We start from the raw sequence: 27089 nt of genomic DNA on the forward strand, positions 1-27089 counted from the left end.
ACATCCAGGACTGCCGTGCTCCCAAAACCTGCCCCGTGCCCAGAGAGCCCTGATCGACCCAAAATGCCTCCCCGTCCTGCGGAAACTGCTGCAGCTGCTGCCGCTGTCAGACTCTTCCTGGGAGCTGAACGTGCTTTAAAAAGTAAAACACCTGAAAGATGAATTTAAGTTGAAATAACAGTACTGTAAACAAACAGCGCAGACCATCAAGAGCCGTAAATGAGTCTGGGGTTTTATCTCTTTTGTATTTAGGACGGGGAATACAGTTTTACAAAACGTGTGCACTTCTTCGTTAATGACAACTCAGGTGAGAGAATGACTCGGGTAGTAGCAGAATTACAAAAGGGTTATAACGTGTGTACAAAAATATTAACAACATTTACACTAAATAACAGATTAGTGACATTAACACTGGCAGCCAAATTCAGTCACGGTGTAAACTGTCGCAACCCGCCCCCGCCCTGCCTGAAGGCTGAATTTGGCTCAGTACCTGTGTTGAAAACGTGCTTTTTACGTGATACTAACGATTTTGTCCTTTCACAGATGCCCTGCAATTTTTCCGCCTGAACACCGTTTTGGGCCGGCACCGACTCCACCGCAATGCATACGAACTGTGTGCCCTTCTCACACTCAGCAACGACTTTGCTCAGCTTGTTCCGAAGCAGGAATTTTGAATAAAAGGGATGCAGACAAGATACTTCGAGGCAAGCAGGCAAACATGTACCTTAAGGAGTGTTGAGTACTAGGAGCAGCTGTGATTTTAATGTTAACGATAGCAAGAATGGCCTCACTGCAGGGCACTTCCTGGCAAATACTGCGATTTTGTCTTATTTATTTTTAACGAGTGCCCACAGGTGCCAATTTATCTAACACACTAGAAGCAAAAAATGCAGGAGTGAGAACCTCCCTCTTATTGTTTTGTTCCTGCATTATGCAAAGAGCCATCTTATTGGAGCTTAAGTGTTCTTACTGTAACAGCCTGTTCTTAAATCAGCAAAGCTATGTACTGAATTTTAAGTATGCAGTTATATTTTGCATGGGAACTTAATGGGATTCAGGCAAGTTCATAAAGTCAAGTTGCTTTGTCCAGAGATGGACATAAGCTTGTGCTGAAATACATTTCTGAGTCACGAACACAGACAAATAGGATGTCTAAATACAGTACTGGACAGAGGCTCTGCCTCAAAACACTTTGCTTCTGTGTCTCTGAATAACTCACAAAAAGACACACAGTTTTTGCCCAGATGGAAACATCCTGCTCCTGATTTCCAAACAATCTCCAGCAAAACCTCATACTAGCCACTTCTGGGGAAAGGTGGAGGCACAGGGAAGCAGACACAGAGTAAACAAATGCAAATCCTTGGTCCTTAAGTCCATTTGCTACTCATTGCCCACCCTCAAGGAATTATCCTGATCCGCTTTTGTTTCCCTCTTTGAAATATGTAGTAAGGCAGGGCTGTAACCCGTCCAAAGTATGGAAGTGGGTAGCCCAGGAAGGCACAGAAAGGTTTCTGAAGCTGGATATACTTGTATGATCCACCTCATCCCTCTTTTCATAACAAACCCTTCCACCTTTGCAGGCTGTTTCACTGCCAGCAGCTTGACTGTGCTGGGTTCCCCTTCTTTGGCAAGCAGGGCTGATGAACCCTCTCACAAAGGCCTAACAAGGTAATGTCTGTACAGTGCTTAAGAACATGCAAAGTGCAATATAAGTGCCAAATGTTCTTATTTTTGAGATTAATTAATACTCCAAGAAATAGAAGAACTGAGGTAAGTATAGCTTAAATACTACATTCCCTCATGATTAAAAAAAAAACAAACAACCAAAAACAACCACACAACTCTTTTCTCTCTAGAAAAGATGAATCCTGAATATGAAGTGGCAATATCTTGTTTATATTCTGTCAAGCTTAGCACAGCCACAGAGTGCCATTTTAGTAACAGCAAAACCAGGGACATGAGCTGAAGTCCTCAGAGAAACTAAGAGAAACTAAGAATTCTGCATTAATGATTTCCTCAAATACCATCTTTATGCTTTTCCAGCACAGGTCTGCTCCCATCCACTATATCCAGAGAGGCTGGTGCTCTGTACCACTGAAGCAATGCCCAGTCCAGTGTCAGATCTGATGTGCCACTCTGAGGGCTGAACAAACAGAAGTACCCCCAGCAAAGGTACGTGGAACTATAATCTGCATGAGCTCTCTGAAAAGTTCAGGTTTTGCACTTAGTGAAGTCCATGCTCCTCATCTAGGAGTCTGTGACAGTAAGGCTGTATGTAGTATCCCATGCACAAGCTCCTATCAGAGAAGTCCAGCTATCAAGTATCAGCTGATTATCCTGGTTATTGTTGTATCCATCAGAAGATGATGGATACAACAATAACTTACACTTTTCCTGCTTTTTTCCTGTGTCAGCTTTGGCCAATAATGGACCCAAGATTCAACAGACTAATGATCTGGTCAGTGAAATCAAACCCTGCACTCCTATGAACTGTGTGATAAAGACATGGCACAGAAGAGTCAATAGCACCCTAAACAGTAAACAAACACTACTGTAAAATGCTGATGCAAGTACCAAAATTCAGCTGGCTTTCAAGTGTTGAAAAAACACTGAAAACATTCCAACAACAAGGTATTTTGGTTCTGTTGAAACACTAACAGCTGTAATAGGTCCTCCTTAGTGGTTTTGTTCTGTTTTCTTACTCCAGTGCTGGTGTCAAATATTCCCTTCATCGATGCTCTGCAGCTTCAGTCTTTGGCTGGCATGGGGCCTGGCACCACGCCGTGTGTTCATGCTGCCTCCTGGCAGAGTCCGCACTGGGAACAGGGCTCCTGGCAAAGCATCTTCCCCAAACAAGCTGAGTTTCACATCAGCTTCGATAGCTCTTGCTAGACTGGCTGCATAACTGTCCAGAGATTTATGGACTTCGGCTTTTACATGAAGAACAGAATTCTTTGCAGCTTCTGGAAAAAAAAAAAAAGAGGTAATAAAAGGCAACATAAGTGTTGATCAGCACAGCTGTGCAAACGCTTGAAGAGCAATATTCATCCTTTTGTATGGGTATGATCACGCCCTCTGCAAAATAACTGTTCTACAGAGCACATTTACAAACCATTCTATGAACACAATATCCAGAGTGACCAGGGATACACCTGCTCTTTGGTGCTGGTGCAGTTGTTTTTGTAGCTTCTCTACCCACCAACATATTGAGCAACAAAGGTGTTCATCCTAAATGTAACTCTTCAGTGAGGCTGCTGAATTTAAAGTCTCAGAGATCCTGAAAACCCTGAGACTCACTGGGGAGAATTGCTAAACCTGTGAGGAACTTTTTCACTGAAACCTTCCTCTTTTGCTCAGACAAAAAATTAGATGTCAGCTCCCATGTCATCACTCAGAAAGATAATGGGCAACATATACGATAAGGTATTTGTACAAGGAAATATTCATCTCATGCTGAGAAGAGGACTAAAGTGAACTTTGCTAAGATGTTTAAAAATTCCATAGAAAGAATTCTCATTATCCCAGGTTTTATTAATACTTTAATCTTAAAGGTTTTCTGCTCATTTTCATACTGTCCACAATCACGTACTGTTAAGAAAATCAGGTTGTTAGCCTTCTATTCCATGTTACTGTAACTACCAGCCTAAATTAACTTTCCAACATTTTACAGATGATCACATCAACACTTTGCTAGCAGAGAATCAACAAGTGATTTGACTGAAATAAGTGCATGTGGTTTATCTATTTTCACCCATAGCTGCTCAGGGTATACCCAGCAAAGTGAAATAGAAGTTAAGTAAAAAAAGTAAGTGTAACAGAATGAAATCATATTCAGACTATTCAAGCATGTAAATAGAAGAATTTCAAGTTTGTGAATGATAAAGTTGAGAGGAGGCAGCAAATGAGGAACACAGGGATTAATGCAATCAAAATATGAGGGCAGGAAAATACATTCTCTGACAAACACAAAACAGACTGCAACAGCCACCAAGCTGAATGGAATTGCAAAGAGGATAGTGCTGTGCTACATAAATTATATATATGCAGCAAATCCCAGCTTCTAACTCTTGTCCTTGTCCGTTGTTACTTGAGAACTGGAAGAAGGACCTGATCTTGCTTTCTCTTGTACCTGCATGAATGGTGAGGTCTGTCAAGGGAAGGAGTGGTCAGTGATGTTGTAAGACAATTATGAAGGTCCTGAGAGGCTTCCTGAGCAGGCAATATAGTTAGTTCTGAGCATTTTCATACTTACCCCTAAACTCACCTTTAATTTGCTCTACTTCATCTTCAAATGTCACTGAACTCCTCCTTCGAGGAGGACAGATGCAGTGTGGGGCATGAGGGCCATCTGAGCTGTAATCTTCAAGAAGCATTGTATCTGTTCCTGAACCAATGCAAGCATTCTTAAGTAAGACAGTAACACTGGGATACAATGTCGTGGCAAAAACTTTTCTATCTATAGAAAGTCACTTCAAAAGACATCTAAACCCAGCTTTTGGGAGTAAATTTCAGCTCAAATTAAACACTGAACAGGAATGGAATGAGGTCAGAGTTTTCATTCACAGGATTGAGAAATCTTTTCTCACTAGCCATCTAAAACTTCAAGCAGCTCCAAAATTCTCAGCTGCAGAGCTTATAATGTCAATAGGACAGCAGACAAAGATGAAACCTTACCTTCAGTAAACAAAAGCTAAAGTTGAGGGGAACTTCCCCCACTTCCTGATGAAGACAAGAGGCTAACAGTGGCTACCCGAGAGGCAGACAACCAAAGCTTCCAAATGTCTGCTTGTAATCAGACCTGGGTAGAATTTGTACTGCAGAAATTATCTGTTTGATTTACTTTGTCTCTAATAACCTAATTTAACTGTCTTGAAGTGTATTTTAATAGGGAAAAATCACTGGCTGGTTGGGAATGTTTTTTGCCTGACAAATCTTTTCCAGTTTAGGATTTTTTTAATTTTTTTTTTTTTAATTTCACATCCCTGAATCTGCTTTGCACCTTTCCAACATAAAATAAGAGTTTAAAAAGCACAAGGAAGTTCTTGGCATCTCTGCAGTGCTTTCACATAGAGGGCAAGACTGCAGCCTACACCTCCCTTGCAATGCTGGTCTCTCTGCTGCATAAAGGAAAGCAGAGCAAGTATTTTGTGGGCACTCTAGGACACTGCTGAGAAAGCAGTCCTCGGGGAAGCTGTTGTTGGAAGACACAGATTGCACACATTTAATGTGTGGCACTCTACTATCAGTCCATTTACTCCTGTGATGTGACAACATCACAGGCCTAGGACAAAGTGCCTTCCAGATTTTGTAACTCCTCTGGATGGGGACTTCACATCCCTCTTCACCCACTTGACTGCTTTTGATCTGAAAACAGTAGACTCTTAGTGATCTACTAGGGCACCAAATCCTCCTCAGAAGTGCAGCACGCAGTAGAAGAGCAGCACTAGGAAGAAAGATATAGTCTTCCATGGAGTAGAATTTTAGTGCTTTTTTTCCAAAAGCGGCTGGTGAAGAAACTAGCCTCTTATTCTTACAGGGTGGATCTTTTTCCTTGGAATAATTGATCTTAAGGCAACATTTCTAGTAATTGGGACTCATATCTCGCTTCGTATTTTCTGTACAGCTGGCGCCACTTGGATTTTTTTCTTCTTCCATACTTTATCTGTTTTTCACAACACGAAGAGCTCAGTTGCTGTTTACCAGGGCAGAGAAAGACACAACTGCACCACAGGCCACGTTGTTCCCCACCAGGGATCACATACTATATGCAGCAGACAACACTGAAGAGGGACTAAGACTTCTTTCTGCTCTTTAGTTCCTCATAGTAAAAGCTTCAAGTGAAACAGTATTTCACAGTGGATCACTGTATATCCATTTCCAGGGTATGGATCATACTCCCTCCTTAACCAACAGTGGCACTTCTAACAGCATTCACTATCTCTTCAGTTTGTTCATTTGTTTGAACTGCTCACTGCCATTCAAAAAATTATAACACAACATCCACTTAACTGATGCAGGTTTACCAGGATGCTATTCTCCTGTATCACATAAAGCTGCAGAACACCCACAACAGGCATAAAACTACCAGCATAAAACAACACCAAAAATAAATCCCAGCTCCACAGATTTCCTTAACAAAAAAAACAAACCCCTTACACCAAGCGAACGTTAGAAGATCACCCTCTGCTGTCTCTAAAGCAGAAATACTCTTTAAACTAGTGCAGTTACGGAGTGGTAGCTGAATCAACTGCCAGAAAAATCTAGTAACAGTTCTGGATAGAAAAGTACCAGCAGAACTGTTTTTCCCTTTTCCAAAACAACTTCAATTGAGAGATCTTAAGTAGTGATGAAATCATAAGCTAAAGCCATCCCAAGTGTTTATATTTACATTGCAGGATGAACAAAACAAGGTCTCTAACAAAATAGAAGAGAGAAGCACGTTCTCCACAGCCCTTTGTTGCTCTGTTCCTTGTGGATACAGGGAAAGTCTCCAAAGAACAACAGAAAACTAAAGGAGAAGGGCACAAAAGCAGTGAGTCTTGTTCTCAGGACACATTAACAAGGGAGGGTCATCATTCTGTAAACAGCATTTTGCAAGTAAATATGTTGAGAGCAAGGAAGGAAAAAAGCAACTGTAACAGCTGGAACAGATGCTTCATGTCATTCATCCACCAAGAGACATCTGTGTGTGTAAATACTGACTATCCCAGTGAGTTCTGCCAAGTGCAAGCTTCTGCCCGAGTAAAGAGAGCAAGAGACTTGTAGTTACCTGAATCCTGTGAGCAGCTGAAACCTGTGTCTCCTGTGCTGCTGCTGTTTCCTAATGGCCGTCCACCTGCCATGAGGGCAGTAAGATGAGGAGATAGACCCAAATCTGCAAGAAAGTTTTGTTCTTGTTACACAGTGAATGTTTCAGGGGTTTGCAATAGTAAAAGCCTCTTCCAGTAATACTCGCTCTACTGCTTTATTTATTATTCTGCATATAAAACTTACCTTGCTGATTCAGAGTGCACAGCTTCTGGACTTCCCATCATAGAAAACCTGTCAGCAGCTCTCAGGTATTTTTGGAGTCTTTCTGTAGGGAAAGTCTCCTTTCTACCTGCACCATCTCCCTCCCCCTCTTGTTTCAACTACATGTATTTTATGAGCCAGACAGCCTGAGCACTGAGTGTACACGCTCACAGGGATGGGGATATTTGCCAGGCACCTTTTAGACAGAGAATAACCTGGTAGCCACCAGCAGCTGTTACAGGCCACTAGTGAGTAAAGAAGTTTATGAGCAAGGCTAAAGCACAGAGATGCCTGACTTCTTTCAAGTCCTCAAAACAAGAAGGGAAGAGATCCTAGGTTTTTACAAAGGTGCCTTCTTTGAATCTCACTTCAAGATTTTGTTGTGGGTTTGGTGGGGCTCTTTTTCCCTTCCCTGTCAGCCAACAGCTAATATATCTGATAAACCTGAAACTGTCAGCTTCTTATTGCTTGGAAAGAGAAAGAAATTTCCTGTCTTTTCCCTTCCACCTCAGTTCCCAATGTATTCATCCATAGCATCTCCTGGATACAGATTTGTCAAAACTCCTGCAGCTTGTGATGTGGCTTTAGCTGCAGAACCCTTTCATTCAGATGACAGTCTCTCCCAGTAATCTCAGGTTGCATAAAAGATAACAGATGCCCTGCTGCTCTCACCTTCCTTCTGCATTTTAGGTCTTCCTTCCCAATTAAATAACTTCAGTTCCTGCCTCTGCATGAAATATCCCTTGAAAGTGTTCTAATTTTGGAAGCTTCTGAACAGGGCAAGGCAAATGATAAAAAATCAGAATGTCATTGTATTGCTACTTTAAAAAAAAACCAAATCACCAAAACAAGCAACTGAAACTCTTAGCCTGCAACATGGGGAGACACCAAACAGTTCTATTTTTACATAGTTTTACTTTGTTAACGATCTTTTTTTCACAACCACTAAGCCTAAAAATTGAATTTATAGTAACACCAGTGTAACTTTAGTGGATCTCAGAGAGTTGTAGCATAAAGCCAGGAATCACAGAAGAAGTGTAGAAAGAGTACTATTGGTCGAGCTCAAATGTGGGCAACATGAAACAGAAGGCATACAAAAGGAAATGCCTGAGAAAAAAGAAAATAAATATTTTTTATTAAGCTCATTACTGCTTTTCTCTGGCTGAGAAAATTTTACTAGAGTTGGAGAAACATGTTAACCATCAAAAAAAAAATTCTCCTCTCAAGTGTCTATGACAACCTGAGCAAAAGACTTGATGAAAACTCCAGAAACATCCCACTGTCTTTAGAGAGCCCTGAAAGACACCAAGCACACGCAGACATGAAACCTTGCTCTTACTGGTATTAAGGAAGTGTCCTTTGCAGCCACACATCTTACCTGTGATCCTGTTGGAAATGCTGAATAACCTCGATGTCCTCTGCCGCTGAACAAAGGACTCACGATAATACCGATCCCCAAAGCACATCCCGAGGAGTTCCTTGCGCACTGTCTTGTTCCACAGTCCATAAATTAGCGGATGGCAAATGGCACTGGAAAAGGACAACCACGTAGCCAATGTCTCCAAGGCAGGGGAAATACTGTTTTTTCCCCAGAGTGCCTCTGATGTAATTACTACCATGTAAGGCCCCCACGTAATCACAAAAGCCCCGATGACAACCAAGATGGTTATGAAAGCTTTGCACTGGTTGGCCGAGTAAACAACCCCCTGGAAAGCATTTCTTCGGCTGCCAGACGAGGACGTGGAGGTGCTGGAGTTCTTCCTCCCGTTCCTCTGCGAGTCCTCCTCCACGATGACGACACTACCACAGTGGATTTTGCGGGCCTTAATCCTCGCCACGCGGAATATGAACCCATAGCAGATCATCATTACCACGAAAGGCAGCAGCGCGCACCAGATCTGCCAAAAGGCAGTGTAGCCGGCCTCTTTGTGCCAGGCTGCCACACACATCCACTTGAACTGGTCAAACTCTAAAGACGACCAGCCAAAAAGGGGAGGGAGGCAGCCAATAAGGGAATGCAGCCACACGTACACAAGAGCTACCACTGCTCTGTTGCCCGTTATCTTCATTGGGTAAACCATCGGGTACAGGACAGCATAGTACCTGGAGGGCAGGAAAGGGAGTAGTCAACAGGAGCACAAAAGACATAGGACAAAGAAAGGAACATATTTTAATGATGTTGATATCTAGCCCTTTCTTCTTCAAACATTGAAGCGGGCTCAGAGACCCTATTTCTAAAAACAGTTACATGTAAAATTATGTACTGTTGCAGTTAAGACTGTCAAATTTGGTTGAAAGCACACATGCAACTATTAAATCTGTTCCTATGTTTGAGTGCATGCTTAGGGTATAATTTGGAATTTTAAGTCATTATTTCATGTTTCTCAAGTAGTATGTTATTACACCATCAAGTGCTCTAAAAATCTTTAGATGCATGTGTGCATTTTGCATTATCAATGACATCACTTTGTCCTGGCCTAGATCAAAATTTCTCAGAGGGCTGAAGGAAAAATGACACCACAACTACACCGTGTTACCCTCTGCATTGCTTCTCAACTCTATGAACAGCCAACAAGTCCCTCTATGAGACGACTAGACGATGTTACAATTAATTAAAAAAGAGCGGCTTACCGGTCTATAGCTATGAGTCCAAGGGTCAGCATGCTGGCTGAGCTGATCAGCATGTAGAGCAGGGCTGAGAAATTGCACCAAACAACTCCGAAGATCCATTCTCGCCTGATGGAGCTGGTGACAACAAAAGGCAGCACCAGTACAGAGAGCAGAAAGTTGGAAAGGGTCAGGCTGAACACAAACTTGTTGCTCAACGTGAGAAGGTAAGACTTCCGATACAGGGTGACGACAATCACCAGGTTGCCCAAACAGATGAAAATAGCGATGACAATGATAGCAATGGACTCGGTGACTCTGACTGCCCCATCTTCCTGCGTGGTGAGGTTCCTCAGGCCCTTCACGTTGCCGAGGGAGGAATTGCTGCTCATGGTCAGAGCGTGCAGAGCTGGAGCAGCCAAGACATGCTGAGCAGCTAGAGGCAGAACAATGCTCAGAAACATTCAGGCAATATTTCCTCAAACTCCTTCCAAAGACTGGATGCCCTTTTGCCTGTGTTGAAATTTGCCTGTAGTATGCAGGAAATCATTTTAGACAGGCAAGCGAAGGGGCAGTAGATTGCCTATGGGCACACCAAAGAGGTCAATGACAGCATCAAGCCTAGAACAGGGAAGAAACTGTCTGAAAGACAAGAAATAGTGACAGGGAGGAAACAAGAAAGAAAATTAGCACATTTTACTTTAAAATTTTCTAAGGATATTACCTGTTGCTAGGTCATACTTACCAGCTGTGCATCTTACTCAGTCCCTTCATCTAGGCTGTGAAGAAACAAGAACATCACTACAGGTCTTTGTTTCTCTTACTTTAAAGAAAGTCACTTTTAAAAAAATTCTGCCTGTTTATCCCAATTGTTACTTTGTATTCTGCCTATGGAGCGGTTGCTGGTGGTCTGGGGATGCCTGGCTAGTCCTGTCCTGCTGACTCTTTCTTAACAGTTGCTAAGTAACATTCAAAGACTCGGGAACCATTGCATGTACTCTCCTAACATCACTTCTCCATGTTCATCATCACCTTAGCTACAGATGTGATTGTATTTTGCTGCCAATACCAAAGGAGCAGGGGAACTGGCTTTCTGTGCATGAGGTTTGAAAGACACTTCCTTGCATTAAGCTGAGGTCCATGCTACAGAAATGCTAAAGAATCTTTAGTCCTCGACTTCTCAGTGTTATTAGCATCCATCCCACTGACTCAAAACCTCATTTTGTGAAACCTTGTTATCTCTCCCAATTCCTTAGCAGCCTTTTCCCCACTGCCTCCAACTGGCATTCACTACCTACTTCATTCAATCCTTTACCCATCTGCAAGACAGCATACTGGAAAAAAAAAAAAAAGCCAAACCAAACAACCAAAAAACCACCATCAAAAAATGCAAATATGCAGACCAGCAAAGTAAATGAGTCCACTAAACAATATGAAGTTGATATTAGCATTTTTTGGAAGCTGGGGACTTGGGGAAAGTTATCTCAGCTAATTCTGTGGCTGTGCCCACCCACGGGTCCCAGACAGCCAGGAGTACTCACAGAAATGCTTCCATCTGCGTGGCTGCTGTGGCCTTAGACAGCAGTGTCAGTCTGGAGAGATGCCTTTTTTCCATTTCTATCTGTACTTTCCTAAGAGCGTAATTAAAGACATTACTGGGCCAATGCTTTGTAGAAACATAACTTAGCTCCTCTCTAGCGAAACTGTCTGAGGCTGTTTGCAAAAACGCCTCCCCCTCGAGTTTCTCTCTAAGCGTGCCCGCACCACCTCTGCGGGCCTGTCCAGTACTCCTGGACCGGTGCGCGTTTTGGGAAGGCGGCTTTTCCCCGCGGCCGCTCCCGGCACTGGAGCGACGCCCGGGGCACCTGGCTCTCCCTGTCCCCTCACGGCCCCGCTGCTCCCCGGGGGTGAAAGCGGCCTTCGGCAGAGGTGGCCCGCCCGGGGCTGGGCAGGGCAAGGAGCATCCCATCCCGGGGCAGGGGCAGTATCCCATCCCATCGCAGGGCAGCCTGACCAGGCGTGCCGGCACACACTAAGCGCGCGGAATCCAGCTGGAAATACGATGGGGAAGGGGGGGTTTCGCCATTTTGCCCCCGCGCTCCCTCCGGCAGCGAACAAAGGGCTGGGACAGGGTCCTCCGCCCCGGGCATCCATCGCCTCTCCCCCGCCCCTGCGGCGAGCGGGTCCCGCCGCCGCTCTGGCCCCCCGCCCCGGCTCCGCACTCACCGCCAGCCGCCGCCAGAGCGGGACGTTCCTGGTTACGGCGCCCAGGACCCCCCAGAGCCGCCGCGGCCCCAACCTCCCCCACCACGGCCCCTGCCCGTCCCGTCCCTGCCCCTCCCGCCGTCCCGCCCCGCCGCCTCATCCCGCCGCGCCCCCTGCCCGACCGCCATGTTCCCCGCGGCCGCCCGCGAGGGGCGAGCGGAGCGCCCGGGAAGCCACTTGGAAGTGTGTCCGTGGGGGATGTCTGCTTTACACGGATCAGGTGAAGTGAGTTGCCCCGGCACGTAGTACCAGGCGTTCGCAGAGGGGCAAGAGTCTAATCGCTAGACCTCCGAAACGCTATTAAAAGTAACACAGAGAAGATTTTGGGGAGGAGTTCTTCCCCCCACCACCACCTGAAGCAAGACACCGGATATAGGTGTCAGTATAAAGTACACAGCATAAAGGGTGAACAGTAATTAAATGCCGTGCTTGTGCATCACTGATTCCTGGCTTGCTCATATGCTGGCAAGGCCCTTGAGCGCAGGGGACGACTGCTCTGACATGAGCTGTGCTATGTTTTGATTGCTCTTGGGAGTTTTTCGTGATGTGGACATCAGTTTCCCATAGCTGTTGTCTCAGCTTGCCCCTGTGCTCCAGCAGCAGAAGTGGGACCGTGTGTCTTGCTCCCGTGCCAAGCGAAGTTCTTAGGGAGTTAAGTCTGCCCTTTCAATGATACAGAAAAGCAAGACAACCACCTGCCCATTATCAATTAGTTATGTGTAATTTTCAACCAGTTCTACTGATGTTTTTCTACAGGTTTCTTTTAAGCTGCCATCACATGTTGACATTTTTAAAAGATCATCTCTGGACAACATTCAAGAACTAATATGTTAAGAGCCATTTCCAATCAGCACGAGTGATTTCAGAACTGGCAGAAACTGATAGGCAGGAAGTTCCACCTGAATGTGAGGAGGAACCTCTTTACTGTGAAGGTGACTGCACACAGGAACAGATTGCCCAGGGAGGTTGTGGAGTTTCCCTCACTGCAGATATTCGAGAATTGTCTGGACTCAATCCTGTGCACAACCCTGCTTGAACAGGCAGGTTGCACCAGATGACCCACTGTCATCCCTTCCAACCTTACACAGTCTGTGCACACACATTTGTGTACATCCAACACAGCACAGGGTGTCTGTGTGATGAAGCCTGGTAATGTTGCACCTTTGAGCATGGGCAGGGAAACGGCCCAGGGCCATTAGAAGCTTTAGAGCTCCCCAGCTACCACCCCGCTGTCGTGCTGCTCTCGGTGAGGTACCCGTGGGGAAGTGGCTGGAGGCACAAACACCCACAAGGCACACACGTTCTCCATCAGCTGCCACAGACCGGCTCCCCGAGAATGGGGGCATGGGGGAGCTCGCTGGCTCCCTGTGATGGACAGAGATCATAGAAAGGCCTGCTCTCCCCATGGCGGCTCCAGGAGCGCAGAGCACCACGGAGCCCTCCATGGGTGGCAGCACCTCCTGCCTGCCTTCCACACATCACCTCACAGAATCACAGAATCGATCAGGTTGTAAGGGACCACCGTGGGTCACCTGGTCCAACCTCCCTGCTCAGGCAGGGTCATTCCAGAGCTCATGGCACAGGATTGTGTCCAGACGGTTCTTGAATATCTCCAGTGATGGTGATGGAGACTCCACAACCTCTATGGACAGCCTGTTCCAGCGCGTGGTCACTCACACAGTAAAGAAGTTATTCCTCATATTCAAGTGGAATTTCCTGTGCATCAGTTTCTGCCAGTTGCCTCTTGTCCTATTGCTTGGCACCACCGAGAGCCTGGCTCCATCCTCTTAGAACCCTCTCTTTAGATATTTATACACATTAATGAAGTCCCCTCTCATCCGTCTCTTCTCGAGGCTGAACAGACCCATCTTCCTCAGTCTTTCCTCATAAGAGAGATGCTCCAGTCCCTTCATCATCTCTGTCACCCTCCTCTGGACCTGCTCCAGGAGCTCGATGTCTCTCTTGTTCTGACGAGCCCAGAGCTGGACACAGCACTTCAGACGTGGCCTCACCAGGGCTGAGCAGAGAGACAGCAGCACCTCCCTCTCTCTGCTGGGAAACCTCTTCCTCACGCATCCCAGGATTCCGAGCCCGGGCTCCCTGCCCGCGCCCCGGGAAGCGGAAGCGCCGTGAGGAGGCGGTCCCGGCGGCGCTGTCGGTGCCGTGCGGGCTGCGCGGGGTGGAGAGGGGAGAAGAGGAGGAACCTTTGCCGCCTCCGCCGCCCGTTCCGGCCCCTCTTGCCTTCTCCGCCTGCGGCGGAGAGGAGGCCGCCATGCACCCGGTTTTCCAGAGCAGCCGGCGCGACTTCACCTTCGGGCCGTGGAAGCTGAGCGCCGCCCGCACGCACATCATGAAGTCGGCGCAGGCCGAGAGGTGGGGCGGGCTCGGGCCGGGGGGGTGGCACGGCACGGTAGAGCTTGGCACAGCACGGCATAGCACGGCACGGCACAGCATAGCACGGCACGGTACAGCATAGCACGGCACGGCATAGCATAGCACGGCACGGCACAGCATAGCACGGCATAGCACAGCACGGCATAGCACGGCACGGCACAGCACAGGTCAGCACAGCACGGGACAGCATAGCACAGCACGGCACAGCATAGCACAGCACAGCATAGCACAGCACGGCACAGCACGGCACAGCGTAGCACGGCATGGCACAGCATAGCACGGCACGGCACGGAATAGCACGGCATAGCACGGCACGGCACAGCATAGCACAGCACGGCATAGCACGGCACGGCACAGCACAGCTCAGCACAGCACGGCACAGTGTAGCACGGCACAGCATAGCACAGCACGGCACAGCACAGCGTCCCCGCCGCTCGGGGACCCCGCGGGGCTGCAGCCTCAGCCCCTCACAGCGAGGGCTTTGGGGCGCCCTGCGCAGGAAACACAGACCCTTCCCAGGGCGGGGGAGGCGCTGCTCAGTCCGGTTACTGGGCGGAGGGGGGGCTCTTCCTTCTTTTTTTTTTTTTTTTTTGAGACGGGAAGCTTGATTCTTTGGCTGGAGAAACTGGGGTGATTGGGGTTACATGTAATTTCCAAAATTTGGTTTTAATGACTGCTGAAGGGAGCCTACAAAAAAGACGGAAAGGGGATTTTTACAGGAGTGTGTAGTGACAGGAAAAGAGGGCAGGGATTCAAACTGAAAGAGAGCGGGTTTAGATTAGATATTAGGAGGAAGTTCTTTACTCTGAGGATGGTCAGACACTGGAACAGGTTGCCCAGAGAAGCTGTGGATGTCTCATCCCTGACAGTGTTCAAGGCCAGGCTGGATGGAGCTCTGAGCTCTGGTCCAGTGGGAGATGTCCCTGCCTGTGGGGGTTGGAACTCAATGATCTTGAAGGTCCCTTTCATCCCAAACCATTCTATGATTCTAGTGGTTTTGGAGATCTGGACCTCTGTGAAGCTGACACCTGCTAATTAGAAGCCAGATTTTTTAATTAGTTTTTAATGGTGATTAAAGACCTTTTAAATGTGGCGTATGGACTCACTACTCCAGTACTATGTGTTGGTAATAGCTATATTAAGATAATGGTTTTCATTAAAAATTTATCATTTGCTTTCTTCTTGTAGTAATTTCCACTCCTGTCAAACCATTGGAGAAAGTGTTCCTGTGCCAGCATCAAGCACTTAGGTCAGATTTACTAATGTGGAGCTCAGCAGTTCAACTGTGCCATAACTGACCATAGTAGCAGCTAAATTCATCAGATATTTCTTGGTTTCAGTTTCTGGAATAGTGGAATACAATTTTTTGTTAGTCACGTTAAATGTTCATTCATCTTACTTTTACATTTCCTGAGATTAATAAGGCCTTCTCCAGGAGAAACTGGCTGCCCATGGCTTGGATGGGTGCACTGTGTTCTGGGTGAAGCACTGGCTGGATGGCCAGGTGCAGGCTATGGTGGTAAATGGAGTTAAATCCAGCGGATGGCCGGTCACAAGTGGTGTCCCTCAGGGCTCAGCATTTGGGCTCGTCCTGTTTGATGTCTATCAACAGTCCAGATGAGGTGATCAGGTGCACCCTCAGTGAGTTCACAGGGGATACCAAGTTGGATGGGAGTGTTGATCTGCTGAAGGGTAGGAAGGCCTGCAGAGGGGTCTGGACAGACTGGATCGATGGGCTGAGGCCAGTGGTATGAGGTTCAACAGGGCAAAGTGCTGGGTCCTGCACTTGGGTCTCAACAACCCCAGGCATCACTACAGGCTTGGGGAAGGGTGTCTGGAAAGCAGCTCAGCAGAAAAGGCCCTGAAGGTGCTGGTTGACAGCAGCTGAACATGAGCCAGCAGTGTGCCCAGGTGGCCAAGAAGGCCAATGGCATCCTGGCTTGGATCAAAAACACTGTGTCCAGGAGGAGCAGGGGAGTGATTGTCCCTCTGTACTCAGCGCTGGTGAGGCCAGACCTTGAGCGCTGTGTCCACTTCTGGACCCCTCACTGTGAGAAGGACATTGAGGTGCTGGAGCGTGTCCAGAGAAGGGCAATGGAGCTTAGGAAGGGTCTGGAGCACAAGTCCTGTGAGGAGTGGCTGAGGGAGCTGGGGTTGTTTAGCCTGGAAAAAAGGAGGTTCAGGAGTGACCTTATCACTTTCTACCACTACCTGAAAGGAGGTTGTAACAAATAATAGAACAAGAAGCAGCCACCAAGGGAAGTTTAGATTAGATATTAGGAAAAATTTCTTCACAGAAGGTGTTGTCAGGCATTGGAACCTGCTTCCCAGGGAAGTGGTTGAGTCCCAGTTGCCGGAGGTGTTTAAAAGATATGTAGACATGGCACTCAGGGACCTGGTTTCCTGGTGGACTTGGCAGTGCTGGGTAAACGGTTGGACTTGATGATCTTAGAGGTCTTGTTCAACCTAAACAATTCTATTGGTGAAGTCTCATGTCTGGAAATGCTATGCTTGTTTTTTAATTAGCATTATAGTAAACTATGTAAATGTTGATTTTCAAACACAACAACATAATACTTTTTTAAAACTGGGCATCTGCCTTAAAACAGGTAAAACGTATGTTCCTTCTTCCATCTTTATCTTATGTTCAATGCCTAAAATAATCTCAAACTGCTTCTGACTAATGATCCTTTGGGTTATGCAGTTACAGGTAAGAAAACTTGAATCCTGTGGTTTAGTAGTTTTTCTGTAATGAGGCTTCAACATCCACACAAGCTGTACCTGTGTCCTGTGGGGGAAGGGAGGCTTTTCTTAGAGCATCTCATTTTTATGCCATATTTGAAGACTTATTTTGTAGGATACTACCTCTTAAAAATATAGATCTTTTCTGTTAAGACTGGGAGACTGTTAATTGGGAGGCTCTCTTCATTATTTGTGAACAAGCGAGAGACTTAAACTTCCAGTCTAGAAACCAAATTGCCTGCTCATACTTATCTTCTGATCTATTCAGTTACTTTAACTGTACCTATTTTAAATTAGTCACCTCTGTAATTTTCAGAAATTACCTGTATCTGTTTAGATGTTTTTGAGAAATGCACATTTTTTCGGAACATGTTGAAAAAGACTGAAAAGTAAAGTAGCAAGAGCCATAACACAGGCTTGAAAGAACATAGAGGGTTTTGCAGGGTAGGGAAGAGAAGTCCAAAAATAGTCATTTATCTGTAGATCTCGGTACCTAGCATGAGATCTGCAAAACAATTCATCCCACTTCAAATGTGAAAAGTCAGAAACCATCTTGTTGCAGTGCTTTTAGTCAGCTTCCTTTTATAATGTATTTCTCTTGGCATTTTGTCTTTTTTTATTGCTCGGGGAACATCACTGGTATCTGTAGGAGTTTTATTTTTGGCAGATACATATCGCAAAAATCCCTCAGCAGCCTGAGTGGAAAAGTGAAGAATTAAATGTGCCATAGCCAAGAACTCATTTCTATGCTAGAGTTGGGTTTTGCAGGTCAAGGGACCTACACTTGATGAAATGGAAACATTCATGATGTTATTCTGCCTTCTCTGGGAAAAATGTAGGATCTTATTCTCCAGGTCTCTGAATTTGCTTTTTTTATTTAGTTAGGTTAGCATATTGTTCTTTTGAATGCAGGGTTACAGAAATAACCACTTTTGTTCCGAAATACCTTATTGTCAATGTGAACATTGTGATTAGGACACTTTTCTTCCTCCCCTCCTTCAAATTAATGTATTTCCTAAAGTTTTCTTCTCTCCAGATATCATGTATTCCTTTTTGATATTAATAGGTAAAGTAGGTAGTGGTAGGGAGGAAAAGAAATACCTGAAGTCTTTTAGTAATTAAGGTCATAGTAGTATATCAGGTGATGGGGGGTGTATGTATTTATATATAGCACATGTTTATATGTACATAAGTACAAATATGTATATATGTATATAGACTGATGCAAAACAGAATGTGAAATAGGATGGTTTGGGATTTTCTGCAGGGATCATGCTTACTTTGTTCAGGCAGTACCTTGTTGCAGTTGGATCTGTGGCTCTGGCTGTGGCTTTTCTGCTTGAAGTTATAAATACCAGTATCAGTCTTCTACCAGCTTGGGAAAGTAGTAGATCACAGTAGTGTCTTCTGTGCTTTTCCTGTACTCTGCTAGGGTTGTTTTAAGTGTCTTTTTTGTAGGCTTCTAAAAGTTGGAGGTGTGGACCACTGTGCCTAGTGAATTCAAACTTGCTGACCATGAGTGCTCACTTCTAAAAGTTCTTTTTGAGCACCTGCTAAAGTAGTTCATGATCCACCCAGGGATTTGCTAGAAGGGGTTGCAAACTGCTTCTACATGCTTCTCAGATATTTTTTGATTCCTCGTGTGTGAGACTTTTGTATGAGCCTGATGGTGAAGGAATGTTTTGGAAATACTTTTGTGGTGGAAAAGTCACCTTGATTCAGTGATTGTGCATTTCAGGTCAAATGATTAACCTGGGAAAATACAAAGTCTTGCAGAACATATTGATAATGTGTCTTCTAAATTATTTGGATCTAAAGAATACTTATTCCAGAATAGGGACTACTTTCACTCAACTATAGCTGACTGATGTATCTTTTATTTTTCTCTGCAGATTGGCCGATGAATTACACATGCCTTCCCTGCCAGAAATGATGTTTGGGGACAATGTCCTAAGAATACAGCATGATCATGGTTTTGGAATTGAGTTCAATGCTACAGATGCTTTAAAATGTGTCAATAATTGTCAAGGTATGATCAAAGTCGCTTGTGCAGAGGAGTGGCAAGAGAGCAGGTACAGTATTTTATCACCAGTGGGCAAATACTGGTATGTTGAATGTGGAACTGTCATAAAGTAGTTAAAAGAACAGACTGAACTCTTGAAGACCATGTTGCATTCGGTTCTGCACTAGATACAGCATGTGATAGCAAAGAAAAGCGAAGTGAATTCTGTGATGATCGTCCTATCTGTTAAATTGGGTCTGCTGTATTTTTCAGTTGTGTCTTACCTCTCTTAAAATAAACTTCAAGTTTAATATGGCTCAGTGCTGTTCCTGTTTATTCAAACTCACAGGGCCTCGAGCATTACAAGATTGTGTGATGTTTCAAAGTGCAAAGTGCCATACATGTTTAAAATCCTAGCCTCAGGAATAAAGCAGAACAATTACCATGCATGAGAACTAATTGTCATGCTTGGTATTTACCAAATTAGTTGTAGAGCACCTGGAAATAAAACACAGAGAGAAAGCAAAGTAGTCATGAAAACTAAGGCAACATTGCAGTGTCAATGATTGCTGTGTGTCATCAGCACATCACTTTCTACCTACTTAAAGAAAAAATCATATTGAAATACAAATTTTTCAGCAATACTGCATGAAATCTTTACTTTGACTCATAGAACTAAGATAGTGTTAGCACAGGAATTCTCGTAATGGTTTTCTAAGTTATTATGGAAACAGATGTAGTGAAACTATGACTAAATCTTAACATTGTCATTGCAGCACAAACCTACTGATTTTGTTGGAGAATAACGTGGGATCCATAGTGCATAGTCATATGTGAGGTTGGAATTTTTTGAGAACTACTAAAAAGCAACTACTACAAACCTGTTTTCTCTTTCACTTTTTGAGGAGTGAGACCGAGCACACTAAGGAAGTTGTCAAGCCATATGACTGGACTTACACAACAGACTACAAAGGAACATTGTTGGGAGATACTGCAACATTAAAGGTAATGATTTTCTCCTTGTTAAATGCTGACCACATATTGTTTCAGTCAAACACTTTTAAAGCTGTCATTTATGTTTCAGTAGGCTTCTGTAAAATCCAAAGCATGCTTCATAATTTCTGACTTTAAAGTGTAGTTTGGGCTTATCCTGTGTCTTTTTATCCTAATCAAACCATGGCTTATTTTAATAATGGGAGGGGTGGAGGGAGGATGGCTGGGTGGTGTCTTAAAGCATTCTAGGATTAAAGCACATGGGAATTTTCAGCACTTGGTGGGTGCCTGTCTTAAGCTCTGAGCTCTTCACAAACAGCAGAACTATAAACTGTGTAATTCTTTATTACCTTTGTGCTCTGTTGCTTGCCTGTTTGTCTAAGCAGATATGTAGATCTGTCTGCTTACAATGATTTTTATGGTACTGCAACAGTAACTCCTTTTATTTAAGCTCACAGGCTCTCCCATGTCTTGAAAATAAAACTGAAGTTCCTAGTTTTTCTTTACTGTATACAGACTTCTTGCTACTAAGTAGATAATTATATTAATTCACAAGAATGCTTCAGTTAGAGATCATTTGAGTTATTCTGGAATTAAAAATGCAGCGTAGAAACAAACCATGTGTTATTGGCCTGTAGTCTTAAGGCACCAGAAGTGTATTAGGGTCTTGATTTATAGGTACTTGATTTCCACAGAAAGGCTTTATTAGAATCCTTTTCAGGGTCTGTAGTGAGAAGAGGTATTAAACGCATGGAATCCATTTATAAACCCAAACTTCTCATTCGTATGTTAAACATGAGGCACCTTCAATGTTTTGGAAAAAAAACATTAGAAAGAAAGTGAACAGAATTGTTTGCAGCTGAAAACTTACTGAGCCCGTATCCAGAGGGAAGTTTATTCAGAATTTTCCATCTTAGCTTTTGCTTGATGTTTGTTTCCAAGCGGATACTCTTGGAAGCTTTGGTTTTAATTTTAATTTTTTCCCCTAGAAATTTGGGATGTTTAAAACTTTGAGCTCTAAAAGCTTTTTCTTTTCTAAAACTGTGGAGTTCAAAAGATCAGGACAAACTTCATGTAGTTTGGCAATAAATAATGTGCTAACTGTTCCTAATCTTTTTCTTTAGGTTGTTCCTACAACAGAACACATAAATACAGAGAAATTGAAAGCCAGGGAACAAATTATGTTTTTTGAAGAAGTACTTCTGTTTGAAGACGAACTTCATGATCATGGAGTGTCAAGTCTGAGTGTAAAAGTAGTAAGTACTCAGAGGCTTATACAAGATGCTTGGTGACTCGTTTGGCTAATAAATACAAAATGCAGTCGCTTTTTGCATGTTCTTCTTTCTGGGATTTAAAGTTTAAAACACAAAGTTCTTTATCCTTGCTGTTAGAAATACAACCTTACTGGAAAATACATTGTTTTGAAATCTTTCTGTCATCTGTCACTTGCTTCAGGGAACAATCCTTTCCCTCTTTCTGCATCCTGCCTAAGGGTCTTTTGAGGCGCTGTTTGCCCTACTGTCCAGCCATAGTTGTGGCAAATCCACAGCCCAGATTTTGGCTTTATTACTGAAAGCTCCTCGTACTGTCTTTCATTGTGAATATCTGATGTAGATAATTGCATACTTAAAGTATACCTTTGTAATATACTGAATGGAATGTCTTTATTTTTGCAGAGAGTTATGCCTTCCAGCTTTTTTGTGCTGTTGAGGTTTTTCTTGCGAGTTGATGGGGTACTTATCAGGATGAATGATACGAGGCTTCATCATGAGGTAAACCCTTATTTTCCATCATGACTATTTTACAGAGGTTCCCTTACTGTGTTACTTTCATAGACCTGCTGATATTCCTCTAATTTAATACTGGTGTTTGAGAGCACAGAGGTTACCTGAAGTGAACTTTCATTTGTCTTTTATTATGGTGGTGCTGAACTAGCAACCAAGTGTGGATGCTGTGGAGGGAGGTGTTACATGAGCAGAGTAGGCTACTTCTCATGTGAAGTAATCATTTAAATACGTGTGACAGACACAGATTAGAGAAGGAAGTACAAGAGGAAAAATAGGCAACAGTAAATAGTTTGATACCGTCCTTCAAGTAAATTATTTTTGGCTTGTCTAATAGAATTAGACTGCAAGTGTTAACTTGGAAATAACTGTCCATAGTCTGTTGAGTTCTGATATCTCATAAATAATACAGAATGTTAAGATTTAAGTGGTTTGGTTGTTCTGTCTAACTGTATTTGTACTGATGGAGAAGTTCTAGTTGAGTAAAGATTAACAAGCATATTCAGTCATAGCATTTTTTTTTATACATTCACACAGAAAGATGATTTTTGGAAAAGAGAACATTACTATTAATTTTCTCTGTCTTTGTGAATTTGAATATACATTTCTGCTCCCAGATGAAAATCTGTGGTCAACCAAATTCAAATGCTTACTAAAGTCAGTGTATTTTAAATGCTTGGCTTACACTAATATCAGATGATAATTTTTTTCCATTAGGCTGACAAGACCTACATGTTGCGAGAATACACATCCAGAGAAAGCAAAATATCAAGTTTAAAGGTATTGCATTTTCTTTAAACTTACTTTCTTTTTTCTTTCTGTCTGCTTTTTTGTTTTATGGTCAGCATAGAAAATACTGTAAGTCATTCTTTGTTAGGTCTGGAATTGATAGAGAGGAAAAATCTTTCTACTTATGCAGCATTTATTTTAGGGATTTCCGGGTGGATTTGCATTTGTAAATGTTCAGATCACATGGCAAGAGATGGGATTGGGTTACTTTTTCTACTTTTGAGTTATCAAGGGTTTTTATTAATTATTTTTTCATAGAACTCTTCAGGCATAAAATCAGATATTCCATGTCCCATGATGCTCAATTTCAGGCCTGGTTGTATGCTTGCAGGTAGTGTTAGGGATTAAGGTCTGTTTGGTAATAAACTCATTCAGTTTTTCTCAAATAAGTAATAGATTACTTTCAAACTCTAGGAATGGCTCAGAACAATTTGTGGCACATTTGGAGTTGCAACTGTTGATTTTTATTCTTGACCCAGCACCCGATCGTTCATATTCTTGTAACTTTCCTTCTCCCTTATTTTTCTTTCACTTGTAAAAAGTGACTAATGTGTTGCTAAACCTTTCAAGGGAATGTTTCCGCAAAATGCTTTTTGTCTTGTGAGGAGAGGGGTCCTGTATCATTTCTTAACAATATATGATCCCTAGAAACAGGGCTAAATCCAGACATGAGCTTTTTGAATAGTTTTGTGATTTTTTAGGTATTAATCAGTGATCGAGGTTTTACCTCACCTCATGTTTAAAAATTATCATCTATACTGTTAAGTAACTTTTCCTTCTTGTTGTTATAGAGGGGAAATACATATGGCTCTTCAGTTCCCTAGGTTAGCTTGCCATAGGTAAAGCAGAAAAGATTCCTGCTTCACTGAGGTTTGAAATAATTAAAACAGCAGTATGGCTCCTTGCATGGCAAGGGTAGCCAAAGTGCAGGTTGCATTTGAATAGCTCTGGGTGCACTTCTTAAAGAATGCTGTTAGAAAGTTTGGAGGTTATTTGTTCAGTATAGATTTATTTTTTTCCATCACATGTCTTGTACATGGTGAAATTTTCTACAGAGATCTCCAGAGGAAGATGCTGATTCACTTAATGAAACCACCTTATTTCTTAAAATATGAAATTAAAATCCAGGGAGTTTTAGTATAAAATATATGTGTCTGTGGTGAACTTCATAAAGCTAAGATACATGTTAAAATTGATCAGTTATCAATAGTGAAATACAAGCAATTCCAGGGAATATATCGCAATGGCTAGAAGACAGGGAACCCCTTGTGGCCATTCTAGTCTCATCTAGAACTAGAACCTTGAAAAGACTGTTACATTCACATTTTAAATATATTTTTAAAAAACATTGTAGCTGTTTATGGATGTCTCTGACTTTCTTGTGCTCTTATAATCTGCTGCTTAAAAATGTTAAATACCTTTCCCTGGCTTACTGATTCACATGAGGAGTAAGACTGTATGTCCATTTGAAGTTATAAGGTAAATTTTAATAATCATACCTGACTTCAGGTGGTTTCATCAGGTAAATTATAGATTGTCTGTAAAAGTTTGGGTTTGGAGTACTTTTTTTTTCCCCCCTTCCTTTCATTCACTTGTTTCATACAAAATTTTTGCTTTTTAGCACGTTCCACCTTCCCTGTTCACGGAACCTAATGAGATCTCTCAGTATCTACCCATAAAGGAGACAATCTGTGAAAAACTAGAATTCCCAGAGAAGCTGGAGCCTAAACCAGAAGCATCACTGGAAACCATGTGTGTTAAGTCTAAATAAATGTGACTTTATATGGACTTGAAGTAGACTGGATGATGTGATCACGTATTCGTTGCCATGGAGGGTGTTTCACTAATAGTGGAATGAAGAATTTGGCTATTTTTTCTGTAGCCTTGAGAGAAAACATTTCAAGCAGGTTTTGCTAATGGTGGTGTGTTTTTTTTTTTTTTGGTTTTTTTTGGGTTTTTTTCTTAACCTGTATCTGGAATTGATGATAGGCTGGTGGTGAGTTATAATTTTCAATGGCACTGGAGAAATGACAAAAGTCTGGGTTCTGTTTAGTTCACCAAGTAGGCAGGAGTATTTTCTGGACCCTCTGCCACTAACACTTCTATGAAGATTTTGTTATTGCTGCTTCAGATATTAAGAGATTGCTGGCATTGTAAAATTGATATGATTTATTTTTATTGAGAAATCATCCACAGTAAAAAAAAAAAAAAAAAAAAGAAAAATTTTCTGCATTTATTTTGATCTGACAGTCCTAAACTACACATTTTGCTTGGCTTCCCCTGCTGTGAACTGATAACCAACTAAGTTACTCTCTGCAGTCTCTGATCCAGAGTCTCACCTCAGAATATTCATTTCATCTGAGGATAGGTTTAGGGATAGGGAAAAAAAAAAAGGATTTGTTTGACACTATATAAAGGTAAAATGACTTTCTTTGTGAGGCAGTTTAATCTGATGTCGGCCAAATTTCTCTAGGCAGTTCTGGAGACTCTCATTTGGGATCTGGATGCTGCTCCAGTCACATACAGTATTGAAAATGCATTATTCTGCATTGACCATTTTTTTGGATGCGCTGGATGGTGCCCATGTGTGATGGTTATACTTCCCTGACAATCAGATTGCCAAATTGCAGCGTGGCTTGAGGCTAGGGAAGACAAGGGTGTTTAGTCTGTAATCCCTAAAGGATGCTGTATTTGCAGTTTGACAAATGAGATCCTGTATGGCCTTAAAAGGATGCTGAAGTGTTCCAGATACGTAATTTTGGTTTATTATAAAATTCTTTAAGTTTTAATATCAATAGCAATGTGATCACTTGTATAATATGGTTTTAACATTTTCTAGATTAAACTTAAATATTTGTATAGCTTTTGGAAATCCTACAGTATGTTAATGGTTTGGCCTAAGAATGGGGCAGCTGAGCAGGCTTGTCTCAGTGTACTGCTGACTCTCAGTGCAAGAAGCAAGTCACTGCAGTGAAAAGCAGGCTGTTTAAGGTGATGACAGATAAGAATGTCTGTGCATTCTGATGTCTTGGTGGATTTGTTCCAAAATGTTCATATTCTACACTGCATGACTTAATAGAAACAACTCACCTCAAAACCTGGTATTTAACCAGATCTTTGGAGAAATGGTTTTCACATAGAAGACCCTGAGGTTTTTAGGAAAGAAGACCCAGTCTACTGCCATCTAAGGGACTGTTTTCTTGGTGTCCTGTGTCACTGATTTACTCTAACTACGGGGAAGACACTTCTCTGTGCCTCCGTTCCCTGTATGTAAAAATGAGAGTTAATATATGCCTACCTCACAGAGAGCCTGTGGGGATTAGTTTGTAAAAAGTTATTGATTAGAATTTATTTTTTTTTCTGAATACACCATCAGCCTTATCTTTGGAATCCTTTGGAAAGGATTACTGCAAAATATCTTATGATCCATAGGATAAAATGAGTGAAGAAAACTGAAATTAACCAGTCTCTGAAAGAAATTGTCACCTGGACATGGTCTGTGTGACTGAATTTATGGCCACTTTGAAATAGAGGTGAGATTCTCTATATTCCCTATTACAGTCCTCTATTCTGTTGGTTTTTTTCATCTTCCTGCATTGTTTCCTACAGATTTTGATGTCAGGGTAAAAGAAGGGGACTGCAAATAAATGCAGCATGGAAATTGGATTAAAATTCATTTGGTGATAGAAGATGACTTAGGTCCACTCCAATGATAGAGGTGTACAGGGAAAGAATGAAAAGAGAGGGAACAACAAATGGGGGTGAAGAGGTATTTTTCTGGTAGAAGTAAATCATGGCACTTCATTTACTCTAAGCATATATTATTTTACATGCCATAAAGCTTATAAAAACAAACTTTAAAGCTGGTAATGACTGAGAGCAGAGCTTATGTAGTGCTAGCATGAAGGAAACTATATCTGCATTAATTAATTGAAACTGTGATTTGGGTTTGGTCAGTGATGCTAATGTAAGCTCCATTGGGCTAAAACCTGTTGGGGGTAAAACTCACGGAGTGGACAGCGAGCATTTAAAAGGGCACTCTGCATGTTTAGCTTATACTGTGTATTTTATCTTGTCCATCATACACCCTAATCTGTGACCTGTTGATACAGTTTTATTGAATGGGCTTGTATCCTGACTATGTAGATATGTGATCTGTTTTGGGTGCATTTAAGTGGAACCACACCTATTGGGGAAATGACAGGAACATGTTTAGGAAGTTGCAGTTACTACAAGTTCAAAATTGGAGCACTTTGTGACTTTCTTATGCCACACAGATTACCAAGAAGCAGCAGCATAAGCTGGCGTACCTCGAGCTTGCTGGCACAAAATTTCCACAGAAAATTACCACTTTGGATACATAATTTTAGAGGGAGGGAGCAGGGGGGATTCTCCAGCTGTTTTGTGGCAAGTCTAATGTGGCAGTTTATATTGTTTCTTGTATGTTGCGAAATAAAATGTACCAAATGTTTTATAGTTTTGTTTTTAACTGAGCAAAATAA

General features: G+C 42.8%; 2 protein-coding genes across 3 annotated transcripts; one reads left to right on the forward strand and one right to left on the reverse strand.

Moving 5' to 3' along the window:
* Positions 1 to 218: 218 nt before the first annotated feature.
* On the reverse strand, positions 219 to 11924 carry GPR161 (G protein-coupled receptor 161). Of its 2 annotated transcripts, XM_050333426.1 has the most exons (8): positions 11845 to 11924; positions 11160 to 11249; positions 10364 to 10397; positions 9643 to 10260; positions 8390 to 9114; positions 6770 to 6874; positions 4265 to 4384; positions 219 to 2963 (listed from the first exon to the last, which is right to left on the reverse strand). In XM_050333426.1, exons 4-8 carry the CDS (start codon positions 10080 to 10082, stop codon positions 2716 to 2718), a joined length of 1638 nt encoding a protein of 545 aa, XP_050189383.1. In that variant the 5' UTR covers positions 10083 to 10260; positions 10364 to 10397; positions 11160 to 11249; positions 11845 to 11924; the 3' UTR covers positions 219 to 2715. The 2 variants fall into 2 exon arrangements, with proteins under 2 accessions (XP_050189383.1, XP_050189384.1); XM_050333427.1 differs by lacking the exon at positions 11845 to 11924 and having other exon boundaries at positions 9643 to 10256; positions 11160 to 11564.
* A 2096-nt stretch (positions 11925 to 14020) lies between these two features.
* TIPRL (TOR signaling pathway regulator) lies at positions 14021 to 27058 on the forward strand. Its single transcript, XM_050332616.1, has 7 exons — positions 14021 to 14256; positions 18912 to 19091; positions 19927 to 20026; positions 21139 to 21270; positions 21691 to 21786; positions 22516 to 22578; positions 24209 to 27058. Exons 1-7 carry the CDS (start codon positions 14156 to 14158, stop codon positions 24356 to 24358), a joined length of 822 nt encoding a protein of 273 aa, XP_050188573.1. The 5' UTR covers positions 14021 to 14155; the 3' UTR covers positions 24359 to 27058.
* Positions 27059 to 27089: the final 31 nt, after the last annotated feature.

Source organism: Myiozetetes cayanensis, unplaced genomic scaffold (genome assembly GCF_022539395.1).
Source record: "Myiozetetes cayanensis isolate MyiCay16 unplaced genomic scaffold, myiCay2020 scf5-8, whole genome shotgun sequence".
Lineage (NCBI taxonomy): Eukaryota > Metazoa > Chordata > Aves > Passeriformes > Tyrannidae > Myiozetetes > Myiozetetes cayanensis.

Bases quoted from the DNA above. Each gene is read 5' to 3' on its own strand.
- GPR161 (XM_050333426.1), bottom strand. From the start codon at position 10,082: ATGTTTCTGAGCATTGTTCTGCCTCTAGCTGCTCAGCATGTCTTGGCT. The intron at 6,875-8,389 runs GTAAGATGTGTG...ACTTTCTTGCAG, and splicing joins CATTTCCAACAGGATCACAG to ATTTGGGTCTATCTCCTCAT. The intron at 2,964-4,264 runs GTGAGTTTAGGG...TTTTTTTTCCAG, and splicing joins TGAAGTAGAGCAAATTAAAG to AAGCTGCAAAGAATTCTGTT.
- TIPRL (XM_050332616.1), top strand. From the start codon at position 14,156: ATGCACCCGGTTTTCCAGAGCAGCCGGCGCGACTTCACCTTCGGGCCG. The intron at 20,027-21,138 runs GTAATGATTTTC...CTTTTTCTTTAG, and splicing joins GAGATACTGCAACATTAAAG to GTTGTTCCTACAACAGAACA. The intron at 21,271-21,690 runs GTAAGTACTCAG...TTATTTTTGCAG, and splicing joins CAAGTCTGAGTGTAAAAGTA to AGAGTTATGCCTTCCAGCTT.